The sequence below is a fragment of the Oncorhynchus clarkii genome, chromosome 4 (assembly GCF_045791955.1).
Source record: "Oncorhynchus clarkii lewisi isolate Uvic-CL-2024 chromosome 4, UVic_Ocla_1.0, whole genome shotgun sequence".
NCBI classification, from domain to species: Eukaryota; Metazoa; Chordata; class Actinopteri; order Salmoniformes; family Salmonidae; genus Oncorhynchus; species Oncorhynchus clarkii.
In genome coordinates, this window is record NC_092150.1 from 64,819,563 (window position 1) to 64,835,816 (window position 16,254).

At 42.7% G+C, this 16,254-nt stretch overlaps 1 protein-coding gene across 2 annotated transcripts in view; it reads left to right on the forward strand.

The window, feature by feature from the left end:
* The first annotated feature begins 2,565 nt into the window (after positions 1-2,565).
* The window catches only part of LOC139407139 (centrosomal protein of 85 kDa-like), a 74,590-nt gene continuing 60,901 nt past the window's right edge, over positions 2,566-16,254 (forward strand). Inside the window, exons 1-3 of one of the 2 annotated variants that reach the window (XM_071150587.1) lie at positions 2,566-2,614; positions 3,660-3,776; positions 14,643-14,801. In XM_071150587.1, coding sequence (XP_071006688.1) covers positions 3,761-3,776; positions 14,643-14,801 — 175 coding nt within the window. In that variant the 5' untranslated portion in view covers positions 2,566-2,614; positions 3,660-3,760. Of the gene's footprint in view, positions 2,615-3,659; positions 3,777-10,516; positions 10,828-14,642; positions 14,802-16,254 lie in introns of those variants that run through there. The other variant, XM_071150586.1, reaches the window with a different exon arrangement.

The following is a 16,254-nucleotide window of genomic DNA, read 5'->3' on the forward strand; positions in this document are numbered from 1 at the left end:
CCTGTCTCTAACCACTAGGCTACCTGCTGCCCCTGAAATAATGCTGTTATATGAGGTAGTAAAACTTAAATATGACTAATTTGTTCATATGAGGCTGCAAATGGCACATTTTCATCATGGAATGGTCAATATCACACGCTCCATGAAAACTTGCAAAATTGCTGAAGGCAGAAGTTATGTTCATTCAGTCATAAAAAAGCAGGCACCAATCAATATGGGTGATAACTGACAGGGCCCTACATTGGCCTGAAGCTGTGTATTATGATTACGAAGTGGTATGTAATGGTTTCATCTTCTTAACCACTTCCAGAAAGCATATCACCAAAAGGAGCATGGCTGTTGTCATGACTACATGGATAGCATTCCAAAGGAAAGCTTCATGAAAGCTCCTCAGAAAAAGCTAATGGGATCGGAGGAAGTCTGGAAGATGTGTCACACCCTGATCTGTTTCCAGGCCCCCCCTCCCTCCCTGCCTCCCTCCCCTCCCCTCCCCTCCCTCCCTCCCTCCCTCCCTCCCTCCCCTCCCCTCCCCTCCCCGTCTCATCGATGGCCATCCGGCACACATGGTGAGGCGCCTCCTGAGTGTTCGACCTCGGGGCAGGGCATTCCAGTACCTGGTTGACTGTGAGGGTTATGGCCCGGAGGAGAGGTGCTGGGTCCCCGCTAAGGACATCCTGGACACGGCCCTCACCGCTGACTTTCACCGCCGGCATCCCGGTCAACCAGGTATGTGCCCCTAGAGGGGGGGGGGGGGGGTGGAGTACTGATCTGTTTCACCTGTCTTGTGCTTGTCTCCGCCCCCCACCAGGTGTCTCCCATTAGTTCCCATTATCCCCTGTGTATTTATACCAGTGGTTTCTGTTTGTCTGTTGCCAGTTAGTCTTGTCTCGGCAAGCCTATCAGCGTGTTTTTCCACCAGCCTGTTAGTCTTGTACCTGTTTTCTAGTCCTCCCAGTTCCGACCTTGTCTGGCCTTCCCTGACCCCGCCTGCCATATTATTCTGCCTGCCCTGACCTCGAGCCTGCCTGCCGTTCTGTACCCATCTGACTCTGACCTGGTTTACGAACTTCTGCCTGTCCTCGACCTGCCTCTTGCCTGCCCCTTGTCTATTAATAAATATCAGAGACTCAAACCATCTGCCTCCTGTGTCTGCATTTGGGTCTCGTCCTGTTTCGTTATAAGATGTGGACACTAATAGTATCAATCCATCACTTCTCATAAGTAACATTTAAGAAGATGGAAACAAATCAACCAGATCTCCCTAGGAACGACAAACCGAACAGGCTCTGCCAACCAGCCACTTGCATAAAGGTAACGTATGGAGATGCACTGCACACATTACAATCATATCGACCCAACTTGCTGAAGCATGTCTTTTGTTCTAGTTGGTGTAGGTCAGACTGCTCAATGTCAGCCAGACAGTCCCCAGTGAGGTGGTGTGATGGTGATGTTAATGGAGGAAGGTCGGAGGTGGGTGACAACAGGAGGTAAGACGAGGAGTTAATGGATCCTAACTTCCTGCAGATGAAGAAGCAGCCTCATCAATAATGAAGAGACATTGATTAGCCATCCGCCCGTCTGTCTACTACCACATACATCACCCAATCACTGCATGATGTCAGCCTTCTCTTGTTTTCCAGCAGTTTTATTCTGATTTTCAGGAGCATTGTATTTCTCATTTGTCCTCTACAGTGTTTCTGAGGTTATTCTAATCTCAGTTCAAAGAATTGAATGTTTTGTCAGAATAATATTGGCACAGGTATAATATGTCATGTGAAGTGCATGTGCTCATAATTTTCACAGCTTTTAGAAGTGCTGTACTTTGAGAATTTGCAGTTTGACCTATAACACTTTCTTTTATAATAAAATGAGCTATACCTATTCAAATTAGAAGAGGTGAACGTCCTGAAGGATTGTATTCCTTATTGAAATGTAAGTGCTAATGGAGGACTTATTAGCCACAGTGGTAGTTCCTCTCAGCAGGTTTTGGCAGTCTGAACAGCCGACGGAGTTGCTATGTGCCAAATGCACATGTCTTGGTGTAGTGGTCTTTGTTCAATTCAACAGACTGTTTTGCTTTTGTCCTCAGTTTATTCTTTGTGGTTGAGATTTCTGTTATTCCTCAGGGTTTGTCTTTCAATTTGGAGGATCGTCTTTTAGGGTAAGTCTGGTCTACTTTTTGTTTTAGAACTTATCAACTGCTTGGGAAAATTGTCTTTATCTAACATTTAAGTACTGCATCACATTCACGACTGATATCTCCTTTCTTTCACTCCTATAAGAATGCATCTTAGAACAGCCCCTTCCTGTTCTAACTGGCTTAGTAGATCAGGAACAGATGACAGATAATCACTAGCTGCTAAAAACCATTTCAGATTCCGAATCTACTCCAACGCGCCTCTAAAACTTGTGGTACTAGATCTGTGGGTTGCATAGGAATGAGCAGCAGTGAAAGGCTGGCCTGCGTGCCTCTGGCAGGCTGTACACAGTTACATAAACACACTGGAGATGTTTCACAGGCTTGTTTTTTCATGGGTGCTGCAGGAGCCGAGAGGGGAGCTGAGGGGAGAAGGCTGAAAAGGATCATTCCTGACAGAAGAGCTGGAGGCCTGAGGTATGAACTCATGCAGACTAACGTGACTGACAACACCTCCAAGCTAGCTGTCTCTGAGTTTGACAACATTGTGCATTCAATATTTTTTTTAACTCAATACGGTCATGGTTTGGATTCAGTCTTACACATAAGGATAATATTGATAAGACTGCAAGTACTATTACGCTGAGATGGATTCAACTGTGTATGAGACTGTTGTTACTGCGCTGTGTCATGTAAAAAGTTGGGCAATACACCCACACTGTTGCCCTGACAAGCCGGAAACTAACACTGACAAAATAACTGCCGACTAAGGAACCCTTACTGTGTAGAAAGACTCTTCTGAGTACCAACTTTCAGCTTCCTTTGAATTTCACACTGAATGACAGCTCCAACTTCCCAAAACAGCATCTATATGTTCTTATCTAGTGGAGAAAGAGGGGAGAGATGGACGTAAGAGCTGGAGAGATCCATTGTAGAAGTTTAGTTGACTTCTGTTTTAACTTAAAAGTGGAGCTGAAAGCTTCTGGAATGACCATGATAATGAATTGACCGGGGGATATTGTAGAGGCCTTGGAATCGAGACCATGGGTCTAGTCTGGCTGTCCAGACCCAGTCTAAAATGTAGACTAGCATTATTGAGCTATATGGATACAGACAGAAGGTCTGACAAAACACCCAATTAAAAAGGCTAATTAACAAGTAACCTAAATCCATGGTTTCAGAAGTGTACTTAAACATCCCAGTCAGCCAGTCTAATGGTGAACATAGAGGCAGATTTACTAGCTGTCTGGAAGGAAGCAGGCTTCAACTGTTCTGCAATAAAGCTGGTACCTTGATTATGTTTCCCTCTGCATTGATGCTTCACTGCCAAAAGATTGTATGAAATTGTTTTGTATGTATAGCATGTGTAGAAATGTTAAATGTTGTTTTACTCCTTTGATCTTATGAATTCTTCCTGAAAACTAGGCCAAAATCACAAAGTGGAGTACGGGTCATGGACCTTTCTCATTGCACAGCTTGTATTCAAAATGTCTTCTTTTTTTTGTTGCTGTGTTTTGTGAAGGTGGTTGGCTAATCGAGTTCCTGGGTTGAGTTTCATGTCAACGTATTCTGAATCCTTTACCACTTCCTCACTCTGCTTCTGCATTGCGTGCCGAAGTGCTCATGAAGAAGAATTTGTGTAAGTAGATTTTTTAAAAACTTGAATAGATGTATTACCCGTACTCTTTTCTCATATTTGTTCATGTTGGTGTATACTTACTCACAAAGCAAGCTCCTCAAAAGAAATACACAGAAATATGGGTGTGCTATTTAAAACCGATGTGAATATGTAAAGAAGACACTTGCCTTCTATTAGGATATAACTGAGATTAAGGCTACTTTAAACAGATTTTGACTTTGCATTTTTGTATCTGGCATTCCATTCTACAGTCCATGTTGATGTGGTTGATTTATTCTCAAGTTCTGTTAGCACCATACCACCATCCGTTGTACTATTCAGATAAACTATTTTGGGCAGAAATGTGTAAAAGTTGCGGTTTGGAAACAGCTAATGAGCCATAAACATGTAGTGGTCATGCTAGTGTACTGGTATGTTAGTGTAACACATGGTCTGGCCAGGGTTTTCTGTTGACATGTGTCAGTGCTGTGTGCTAGGACAGCGGGCTCAGTGTGCAGGTTGGCTGTAGTAGTGTATCCAGGCCCAGTCATTGGTTTCCTGGCTGAGAGACAGGAAGTGGGGGGCAGGGAGCAGTCTGCAGCAAGCTGATAACATACACAAAAACACTGATTCTGACACCGCTCCGTTTGCCCAAAGTCCCTCTTGATATATATTTCAACAATGATCTGGAAATTGTGCATGTAATCCACCTCATCTGAGGTGGTGGAGGGAAAAACAGCAGCAAAAGAGCAGGTCCCTGCTGTCGTCAGTGGAACACTGAGATATTCAGAGTCCTCTGAGAGGAAATGTTGTGTTTGTGTGCTGGGTAGTGACTGTTCATTACTCTCTAATAAGGGCTGAGTGCCAGACTTCTGCTTTGATACCAAAACGTTTGCTTTGGAGAATTAGGCTTTCTTTAAACAATATTGTAGTAATGCATTCCATTATTAGCTAGTTGTATTGGAATTCTCCCTGACTTAGACACATTCCAGATGTGGTTTTGTAATAGGCCTAGTTACAAGCCACCTCTTATTGTAGGGTGACCAGACTCGCCCAATTTCTGGGTACAGTCCATGGTTTTGGTGGCCTGACCCCGGCTAAAGCTGTCCCCAAAAATGTCCCCGATGGGTAATCAATTTGTGTTATAAATAAATTATAATTAAATTGAAAGGACTATTGCAAACATTTTAATTTCCAAAATCTGGTCACCTTAGCTTATTGAATGTTTCCTCAAAGTATTTTTTTCTGCTCATAAAAGGTGCATCTGAAAATAACCAAAGACGTGAGTTCAATCACACATAAATGTGCACTGTTAACAGCCCAAGGATTGTTTGGTAAATGTGAAGTGTTCTTTGTTCTGTGCTGAAGTGTAGTCTACTGTTCAGACTCCGAATGGGAGGGAGTGGGCCGTGCTGTTTGGCTGAAAGAGCTACTGTTGTCGTGGGGACGGTTTGTGGTGTCCTGCAGTGCCAGGGTTCCATCCAGAACAACATGTCTACTCTGTGTCTAGAGATGCATGCACAACTTAGCTCCTCTAATACACAGGTGTTCTTGTTCAAGCATGACCCAAACAGTTACCAAACTCATCAGAGGCCGTGGTTATCATCACTGTACTATCTATGACAGTAGAATACTTATTAGAAGTAGTGATTGACCAATCGTTATCCTACACTCTTAATTTTAAAAAATGTTCCAAAAGGGTTGTTTGGCTGTTCCCATTGGAGAACCCGTTTTGGTTCCAGGTAGAACCCTTTTGGGTTCCATGTAGAACCCTCTTATACCTGGAACCAAAAGGGTTCTCCAAAGTGTTATCCTATGGGAACAGAGAATTAGAGTGCAGGTACAGTGCTTTCAGAAATGATTCACGCCCCTTGACTTTTTCCACAATTTATTGTGTTACAGACTGAATTTAAAATTGTTTATATCGAGATTTGTTTGTCACTGGCATACACACAATACCACAAAATGTCAATTTTTTTTAGAAAATAATTACAAATATAAAGCTAAAATGTCTTGAGTCAATAAGTATTCAAACCCTTTCTTATGGCAAGCCTAAATAAGTTCAGGAGTAAAAATGTGCTTAACAAGTCACATAATAAGTTGCATGGATAGTTTTAAGTTGCAATAATAGTGTTTAACATGATTTTTAAAAGAGTGAAAAGAAGGAAGCCTATGCATAATAAAAGTATTCCAAAACATGCATCCTGTTTTTAACAAGGCAATAACGTAATACTGCAAAAAATGTGGCAAAGTAATTAACTTTTTGTCATGAATACAAAGTGTTATGTTTGGGGCAAATCCAATACAACACATTATTGAGTACCACTCTCTATATTTTCAAGCATAGTGGTGGCTGCATCATGTTATGGGTATGCTTGTAATCGTTAAGGACTTGGGAGTTTTTCAGGATAAAAAATAAATGGAATGGAGCTAAGCACAGGCAAAATCCTAGAGGAAAACCTGCTTCAGTCTGCTTTCCACCAGACACTGGGAGATGAATTCACCTTTCAGCAGGACAATAACCTTAAATACAAAGCCAAATATACATTGGAGTTGCTTACCAAGAAGACAGTGAATGTCCCTGAGTTACAGTTTTGAAAATATGGCAGGACCTGACAATGGTTGTCCAGCAATTATCAACAACCAATTTCACTGAGCTTTAAGAATTTTTAAAAGAATAATGGGCAATTGTTGCGCAATCTAGGGGTGGAAATCTCTTAGAGACTTACCCAGAAAGACATCTTTAATCGCTGCCAAAGTTGATTCTACAAAGTATTGATTCAGGGGTGTGAATATTTACTGTACCAGTCAAAGGTTTGGAGACACCTACTCATTCAAGGATTTTTCTTTATTTTTTGCTTGTTCTACAATGTAGAAAATAGTAAAAAATAAAGAAAAATCCTTGAATGAGTAGGTGTCAAAAATGTTTACTTTTACTGTATAGTTCTGTATTTAATTTTCAATAAATTTTCAAACATTTCATTATGGGGTATTGTTTGTAGATGGATGAGAACAGTATATAAATTCAGCAAACAAAGAAGGGAAGTCCCTTTTTCAGGACCCTGTCTTTCAAAGATCATTCGTAAAAATCCAAATAACTTCACAGATCTTCATTTTAAAGGGTTTAAACACTCTTTCCCATGCTTGTTCAATGAACCATAAACAATTAATGAACATTCACCTGTGGAATGGTCGTTAAGACACTAACTGCTTACAGACGGTAGGCAATTAATGTCAGTTATGAAAACTTAGGACACTAAAGAGACCTTTCTACTGACTCTGAAAAACTGAGCTTGTTGTCATTGCGGGCAATCTCAACCCTGTGCGTTACAGGGAAGACATCCTCCTCCCTCATGTACCATTCCTGCAGGCTCATGACAATGCCACCAGCCTCTAGCATGACAATGACAATGCCAACAGCCATACTGCTCATTCTGTGCATGATTTCCTGCAAGACAGGAATGTCAGTGTCCTGCCATGGCCAGCGAAGAGCCCGGATCCCAATCCCATTGAGCACGTCTGGGACCTGTTGGATCGGAGGGTGAGGGCTAGGGCCATTCCCCCCAGAAATGTCTGGGAACTAGCAGGCGCTTTGGTGGAAGAGTGGGATAACATCTCACAGCAAGAACTGGCAAATCTGGTGCAGTCCATGAGGAGGAGATGCACTGCAATACTTAATGCAGCTGGTGGCCACACCAGATACTGACTGTTACTTTTGATTTTGACCCCCCCCCCCCCTTTGTTCAGGGACACATTATTCAATTTCTGTTAGTCACATGTCTGTGGAACTTGTTCAGTTTATGTCTCAGTTGTTAAATATGGTTATGTTCATACGAATATTTACACATGTTAAGTTTGCTGCAGTTAAACACAGTTGACAGTGAGTTTATTAGCTGAGTTTATTTAATCAATTTTGAATTCAGGCCGTAACGCAACAAAATGTGGAATAAGGGGGTAGGACGGATCATAGTAATGGCTGGAACAGAGTGAATGCAATGGTATCAAACACATGGAAACCATGGAAAGCATGTGTTTGATATATTTGAACCAGTCCACTCATTCTGCTCCTGACATTACCATGAGCCCGTCCTCCCCAATTAAGGTGCCACCAACCTCCTGTGGTCAAGAGGTAGGAATACTTTCTGAAGGCACTGTACATTGTGACCCTCTTTTTTAAGCACTTTTTTGAGCGCAAAGTACTATCTTGTCAATTAGTTGACTGTGAACGGGAGAGTGTTCTCAATAACTCATGTGGATGATGGAAATGGATGATTGTGTAATAAGCTGGAGTGATGCATGTCATGTTCAGACCTGTTGGGAAATTCAGTTTTGTTCTTGTTTATAACAGTTTGCCATCTGGAAGTTCTTGTACCTGTAAATACTGTGGTCTGTTTTCATACTTCCCATTTCCTTATATCATTAGAATAAATTTAGACCAAATTTCCAATGTTGATATTGATGTATGATTTGGGCTTGACCCTTAATGTTTTTGCTATTAGGTCAGAGCTGAATTTGCCAAAACTCTAAACCTTGGGGGAATGAAATGCATTAACAAAACACTATCTTTGCCTTACTTCATGAACATTGTTACACTGACATCATACTTGCCATATATTTTATGCGTTAACTTGATCAAAAGCGGGCAGGAGGAGTGTGCCACCATCATGTGCTCTCATTTTGTGTTGATAAGTCTTCAATTACATGACACAAAAAAACAAACATTTAGTGATTAAGAACACACACTTTCCCATGTGTCTCATGTCTTTTGGCAGCTCTGCTTAGCTCATCTATTGAGATAATTGCATTTGTATGCAGACACAGAAAGAATGTCATTTATTTAATTGAGACAGTATGGGTAATTGAACAGGGACAATACGGTACACAAATAATTATGCATCGGGGCTGTTCCCCTCGGCCTGAAACGGTCTCATGCTGAATGACTGCAGACAGTTCATGTCATTGTAGCGTTGGAACTGATTTGGATCGGTCCTCTGGTATCATAGCTGACCAATTTTACAGTCTGGTCGTGATGCAAAACTGCAGTTCACATTAAAATACTACATGTGTTTTGTCTGTGATTTTTCAGATGTTTTTGTCTGTGTGTTCTGTGTGTTCCTTCCAAATATTCTTCGCTCGGTTAAAACCTGTTGATGGCCAGGGAATGACCTCTGTCATATTGTGATCTTACTGTGTCATGAACAATGATTCGTCACAATTTGTCAATTTGTTGGCACCATGGTAGGTTGCTAAGGAAGCTCCTCTGTTCAAACTTAAAGGGAAGTATCTATATGAACTTAGGAGGATGAGTTGTGGAATTGTGTTTGCTGAAATGTTGCTTATTGACACATTATTATGGCAGTCTGTTTTTCCCAAGGAAATATTGTATAGAAATAAACATTCTCATGATAACGGGTTTGGTATGGGTTTAGGTTAAAGCTGCAATATGTAACTTTTTGGGCTACCAACCAAATTCACATAGAAATGTGACTTATAGATCTGTGACTTTTAGATCTGTAATTCTCATTGAAAGTAAGTCTAAGAAGCGGTAGTTTTTTTTCCACAATAGAGGAACAAAGCTGGACAGTGAAGCACATAACTAAGTGATAGGGAATAAAGAGAGCAAAGCAGAAGTGAGAGGACTAGGTCTAAAGGGACATTTACTGCCCGCAAAAAAACAAACTGTTCAGTTCAAGTGCTTATCGGAAGTTCCCAAAGTGCCATTTATCATTTCAGGATGAGCGTAGAAAATTGTCATTAGTAGGAATGTGACCCTTTAGGAATGTGTAGTAGGCAGGCTTATATGAGACTTATATGAGGCTCCCGAGTGGCGCAGCGGTCTAAGGCACTGCATCTCAGTGCTAGAAGTGTCACTACAGACACCCTGGTTTGAATCGAGGCTGTATCAGAACAGACTGTGATTGGGAGTCCCATAGGGCAGCGCACAATTGGCCCAGCGTCTTCCGGGTTTGGCGGGTGTAGGCTGTCATTGTAAATTAGAATTTGTTCTTAAATGACTTGCCTAGTTAAATAAAATTTGTAAAAAATTAGGAACGTCACTAACTGGTCCCACTGGTTTCCCCACTAGGCAACTCAATAGCTCCTCTTCCTGTCTTGACTGACAGCTGTGTTGCTGTCTAGCAGCCTTGACCAGGTGTCTTCCACAGAGCTTCAAACATTTCTGTAAACAAACAAAAAATCTCCCTGTGAGAAGTTGCCAGCTGATATGACCTTTTGACCAGCTGACATGACCTTAGCTGATCCTTTTCTTTTCGGGTAACCTTGCCTTGTTTACCTACTTAATGGAAGTGCAGTCTTGGGGTAGAACGTTGGTGTTATTATGTATTAATTAATTACACGACAGTAACAAGTATATTTCCCTTAGATATATTAATTTGTTGTTAAATTGCCGTTCAAAAAAAAAAAAAAAAAAAAAGCGACAGCGCGCCAGAAACGTCACAATTTACTCATGATGCGCTGCGCACCTGTACAATTGGCTCTCCGTCAAGACTGCAGACAGTGGGGCTTTGCCTTTGACTGCATACTGCAGCTCAACACCAAAATCCCAAAAGCCACACACAGGGAAACGATTATCAGTATTTTAGAATACTGTGTGATGCCCGGTTGGCTATGCTTAGAGTCGCCAAGGAACACTCAACCCTTGTCTAGCTGCAGTGGCCTTGGCACTGAGTAGAGGGGGAGGAGACTGAGCCTTTCGGGAAGAGGAGCTGTAGCACGCACTCAGTGAGATCACATCCTTACATGCATTGCTCTTGCCAGCGAGTCGACAGTAAGTTCTTCAGTCAACCTTCCCAAGATTTCAGATTTATGGAGCTCGTTTTGGACAGAAGACGTGTTATAATAGGAAGCCGTTTCGTTTCAGTTTTAATGACTGCCCTTTCCCGTCATGTAATCATGACAACCTCTTGAGGAATCTTCCATCCTTTGTGAGATCACGTTTTTCTTTTTTCTTGTGGGATCTATTTTCGGAGTTCCACTGCGATCGGGCGCATAAAACCAGTCACAATGTGGGGCAGAAATGAATTTGAGGATGGGTTCGATACCTTTAAAACGGGTAAGATCTTATTATTTATATTTTTATTCAATAATAACATTACTGTGCTGATATTTGTATGCCAATAATGTCTGACCAGACGAGAGGCTTGATCAGGCTCGTATAACGGTGAACCTTCAGCTAGCTAGCTGATGCTAGGCTAATACATAAGGGTTTCTGCTAGCGAGCGAGCTGCTAACGTTTGCTCTCCCGGAGCATCTGGTGCTTCTTTAAAATGATGAGACATCGTTGATGATGAGACATTGTAACAGAAATGCTTGAATGGATGACTATCAATTAATTGTTCATGACCGGATTTTCTTTCATTATCGGGGGCATTTAGCTAACTGCTCGCTCTTATAGCCTACGATTTCTGTTTCTGTAATCAACATTCGAAAGATGTCTAGCCAAGCTACATTGTAACATTGTGATGTAGTTAGCGGCATTGTGTCACTAGAATTATATTATGACGGACTTACCCCCGCGCGTCCTTTGTCTTCCTGTCCAGTGAGTCAGTGACAGCTAGCCCTGTCAATTACTGTGGCTTTGGCCAGATTGATAGTTAACTATCAATCTAGCTAGCCTACTAGCTAGATCATCTAAAGTGGCCAACAGATAGAGTACCAGCCCTACAAATAGAGCATCACGTTTTGATTTAGCCTACAACGAACAACAAACTTGATATGCTCCCGAAGCATAATGTTCTCCGGCGCCCAGCAAACTGCTGAATCAGATGAGCATAGCCACTGCAGTGTCATAATGGGGCTTGGCGGGTCCCCCGTGCTTTTGTGATCTCAATAATCTATCTATTTTTGCAAAACCCAAGTACTACATTCTAAATTGCCTGGGCGCACTCCTCCATAAAACAGATGAGGAATTTACACGATCAACTTGTTCTCCATAGTGTTACAATATGTTGGCTTTAAAAAGGCATATCAATTATATCGTTATTTTACGATCCTCTTTATTTAAGGACTCCTAGTTTATATGAGTGGTTTCACCAGGCTCAGTTTTAGGACAGGTATATTGAGAATGTAGGCAATTTTGGAATGGCTAATATATCTGGGCAGTGATTAGAGAGTGGAATCCGACAGCTCAATCACCTCAATCTGAGCCGTGCTCACTGTAGGTTCACCCTCACCAAGTGTTACATCCACAGGGAGATTCCAGCGTTCAGAATTATGCTAGAAATCACAGGTACTTGTGATGTGCCACATATGCAGGCAGGCAGGCTGGGAGCAGGAGTGGAGTGGAGGCCTTTGGCATGATGATGTAAGGGGCTGTCTGGACAGAGCCCTCGAGATTTAAGACACGTCAGAAATGGGAGAGTGATCATGTAGCAGGTCTAGTTCAACCTCTCTCTGCTGCTGATGCCTATCACAATTGATGCACTGATTCCTGGTAGAGAGAGAGGGAGCGTCAAGGAAACTGTAAAGAGAAATAGGATTCTGGTATGTGGTCACTGTAGATTGGATAATTATCCATGCCTCTTACACAACTATGTAATATTCTTATTATTGTGTAATAACCCCCCAAAACACTACACAATTGGCCAACTGTAGGCTACGATAAGTAGCAATGTTCTTACTAAAGTAATATAGTGTTACTACATAGGTATTAGAGCAATTTGATATAACGTCTTATCTACAAGCAAAAGTATTCCGCCACCTACACTGCATTGTAACAGGAGTGTGCTTCAGCAAGTGCCCTGGTGATGGTCAGAGCAGAGCAGGAGGACAGTCACCTCTCCATGTGGAGTAACGTTGCAGAGCACATCTGAGCTGCACCCTCCTCAGCCTCCTGCCTGATGGCACAAAATAGGACAGCCTTAATGACTTCTGTCTAAACGGATTACACACTCAGAATAGTTTGCAGACAAAGAGGACATACAGCCCCTGCAGTGTGTAAAGACAGACATGGACTGTTGGGATGCACTACGGTGTGTTTGGGACTTGCCCGAACCTCACTATGTCTAACCTGACCTCAATCATTACCCATACACACATAACAGTTACTCAATGTGATAAGGACAAGTGCCTGAATGCATCCCTTAGGAATCTGAAACCGAAAATCCCTCCTGTCATCTGAAATGACTCAGGAAATATTTCCGTGTAGCCTCAGCTTTCATTTCCATGTGCCTGGGAGAGAGGGTTTGTTTTCACTAGACGGGACTGTGTTTTTATAATGGGCGACTGACTGGTTTGCTGTAGTTGTGGATTGGTGTAGCTTAGCAGTGGACTAGGGCCTAGCATACTGTCTAACAACTGAATATCACAGGAGGCAAAAGTTATTTTGTGTTTTGTGACTCAGTAAATCAAGGGAAACAATTGGATTAGAGGTCTGAGCAGACAGAGAATCAGAACCGTGGGCACTTCTGGTCTGGCTTCCGTGTCTCATGTGTTTGCTCAGTCAGCACAAAATAGTATAAAGTCCTCTGCCTTTTTTCTTAGTTATTATCTCAAAAATAGGTTTACTTATCTACGATCCCTTGTTTTTGTTTGATACTAAACAGTCCTATCTGTGTTTTTCATCTTGAAGCTTCCCCTGAAATGTTGGGGGGAAAAATCCAGTATTGGGATTGGAACATCATTTGGTTTAAATCTAGTCCGAAGGTCGGCAGATGGCGATATTGAGTCGTTTCATCTTACCGTCCAAAGGTATTGTATGCAGCGGCTGCGTATCCGTGGACAAGGTCGTACATAAAACATTCTCCATCCAGGCTGCAAAGGCGTCAATTTCCTCCTTAACTCGATTTAATGGTGAGACGGTGGAACAAAATGGAGAAAATATGCATACGTTTTTTTATAAACACCATTTTCCACTACCGGTAAGATGAGGAGACATCTGCCGGCCTTTGGGCTAGTTTAATTCTAAGCTGTGTAGTCTTTTTTGACCTGAGCGTATAGGCCACATCCCTGCTTGGTAGATTTCAGTGACGCTGTGTCATGTTGTACTACCGGGTTTATCTCTCCACTCAGGAACTGAGTGTTTCCTAGTCAATATGTGCACTACCACTGTATCAGTCGACTATCAACACTACACCCTCAGTACCACTATCTCTATATTATCCCGAGTGGCGCAGGGGTCTAAAGGCAATGCATCTCAGTGCTAGAGGCGTGACTACAGACCCTGGTTTAATTCCAGGCTGTATCACAGCCGGCCACGATTGGGAGTCCCATAGGGCGGCGCAAAATTGGCCCAGCGTTGTTAGGGTTTGGCCGGGGTAGGCAGTCATTGTAAATAAAAATGTGTTCTTTAACTGACTTGTCTAGTTAAATAAAGGTTAAATACATTTATTTTTAAATATCTGACTGTATAACACAATCACATTGACTGTAATTGAGAGGAAAGTAGATCTTGTTTAGTTATAGCATACAACCAGACTTCAGGGATTGTTGAGTCCGTTTTTTTTGCCAACTAGTTGTGTGTTTACTAGGAGGGGAAGGGGGTGTAGAGCAACAGAAATGTAGTCAGTCCGTCTCCAACCAAAACATATGCCAGTTGAGCTAAGCTAGCAGCTGTTATTAGGGTCTCTAGCTGTGCAGATTCTATTTGCTGACTTTAATAACGATCAAACAATCCCGATCCTCTTATCGGTTAGAGATAAGGTAAAACACCAAGACAGCATTTATTGGCTTCATGTTAGAGTTCGGCCTAGCTGTTGGGCTACCATGGGTGGTAGGCTAGTTCATTTGAATCTATTATGAAAACACAGGACTTATAAAAGTTGAAGTTGGCTTGACCTTTGTTGGTGCTGAAACAGACTAGTACAGTGTAGTAAACAGTGAGTGTTTCTAACAAATGCTTCTTCCTTGACTGGGGGTCTTGTTTTTTAGGTTCCAACACCAGCCCTCCTGGATGGGTCCCGGGGTGTGAGTCGTCATGGCAGGGTACCTCCTCTGCCCCCGGTACCAGTAACCGTGGGAGACGCCACAGCGGTGCCTCTGACAGCGGTGACACAGGCATCGGCACATCCTGCTCCGACAGTGTGGAAGGTATGGACTCTCATCATATATAGGAGGTCCACTCCTCCATAACACAAACAATACAGCACAATACGAGCATTATTAGCAACAGAAGAGAGAGAGAGCGAGAGAATCTCTCGTGTATGACCCATTTTAAGTTTCACTGCATCTTCTAGCTAAGAGTCTGCTGTTATATAAATGACTAGGTCTGAAGCTACGGATTCTAGTCCAACTCTTTCCACACTGTTGTTCCCGGATAAGGGTGTTTCACTTTCTATTGGAAAGTAACGATGACACAAATGGAAACTAAAGTCATGTCCTTTTGGCAGTAGTGTGTCTTAGCTGGTTGGATCACTGGAAGGAATTAAATTGAGATTTAGTAGAGACTCCAAATCCACTCTATTTTTGTGGTTCAGGACTCACTTCTTGCATATCCCTGTTTCTCTCCCTAGTTTCTAGCTACATTGGGAAATATGTTTTATTTCCAATCGTCAAGACTACAACTCTTACATTTGGATTGAGTAGGCCCTACTCCCTGCGCTACTGCATACTACTCCTACCAGCCCAACATGAACATACAAGAAGTCTGTGGCAAACTTTTGCTTATCAACAAGTCCACTGTAGGACTTGGCCTAATAGTTTCTAGTAGGGGGGGGTATGCCTGCCTTGTGTGGTGTTGTGGCTTTGCCAGGTTAGAGAATGTTGTTGGCAGCCCCCTGTCTGTACTGCGGTCGTAACCTCCACAGTTCCAGATGTCAGGACCCAGCCCAGCCCCCTCTACCCTCTACCTTCCCTGGGGAGCTGTGTCTGGGACTGGGGTTTCTGGACTGGCCACCCATCTCCCACAACCACCATAACCATTAACAGCTGGCCAGCCACAGTCTGCCTTAGGGCTACCCAAACAAAGACTCTACATATTCAGGTCATCGAGACATTTTGTGGGCTGTGCTGCGGAGATCTGCTCAAGGCCTTGCTTTGTTGGGATCATTTAAACAAACGCACAGAATCATTTAGCATCTCGTTAGTGTTTTCAGATGTATTTTGGAGCGTACACACACATAGAGAGAGCTTCAGACGCTTGTGAATGTCACTGCCTTATGAGAGATGAATAGGAGAATGACTCTCTCAATAGCAGCGCCTTCAGTTTAGAGAACTCTGTGTCCCAGTAGCCCCCCTAGCAACTTGAATGTACACAGACAGCACACACCCAAAGGAAGTGTTGTTACCTTGGGAACCCTTCTAGTTAGTTATGACACAAGCAGTCAACAGTTCCTAATTGGTACCCTTGGCGATGATGGAATATAGCAATGCGCCGATGTTCTGTTTGTCCTCACCTGCGGAAACAACAGGCCGGAGTTTCATTGTTCTGGCCTACATTTCAGCACTCAGCAGTCGGCACCCTGCCCTCCCTCATCCACCCTCCCAGCCAGAGGCACTGGGCCGGGCTAGGGCACATTGTCTGTCACCTCCTGGAGCCTGGGTG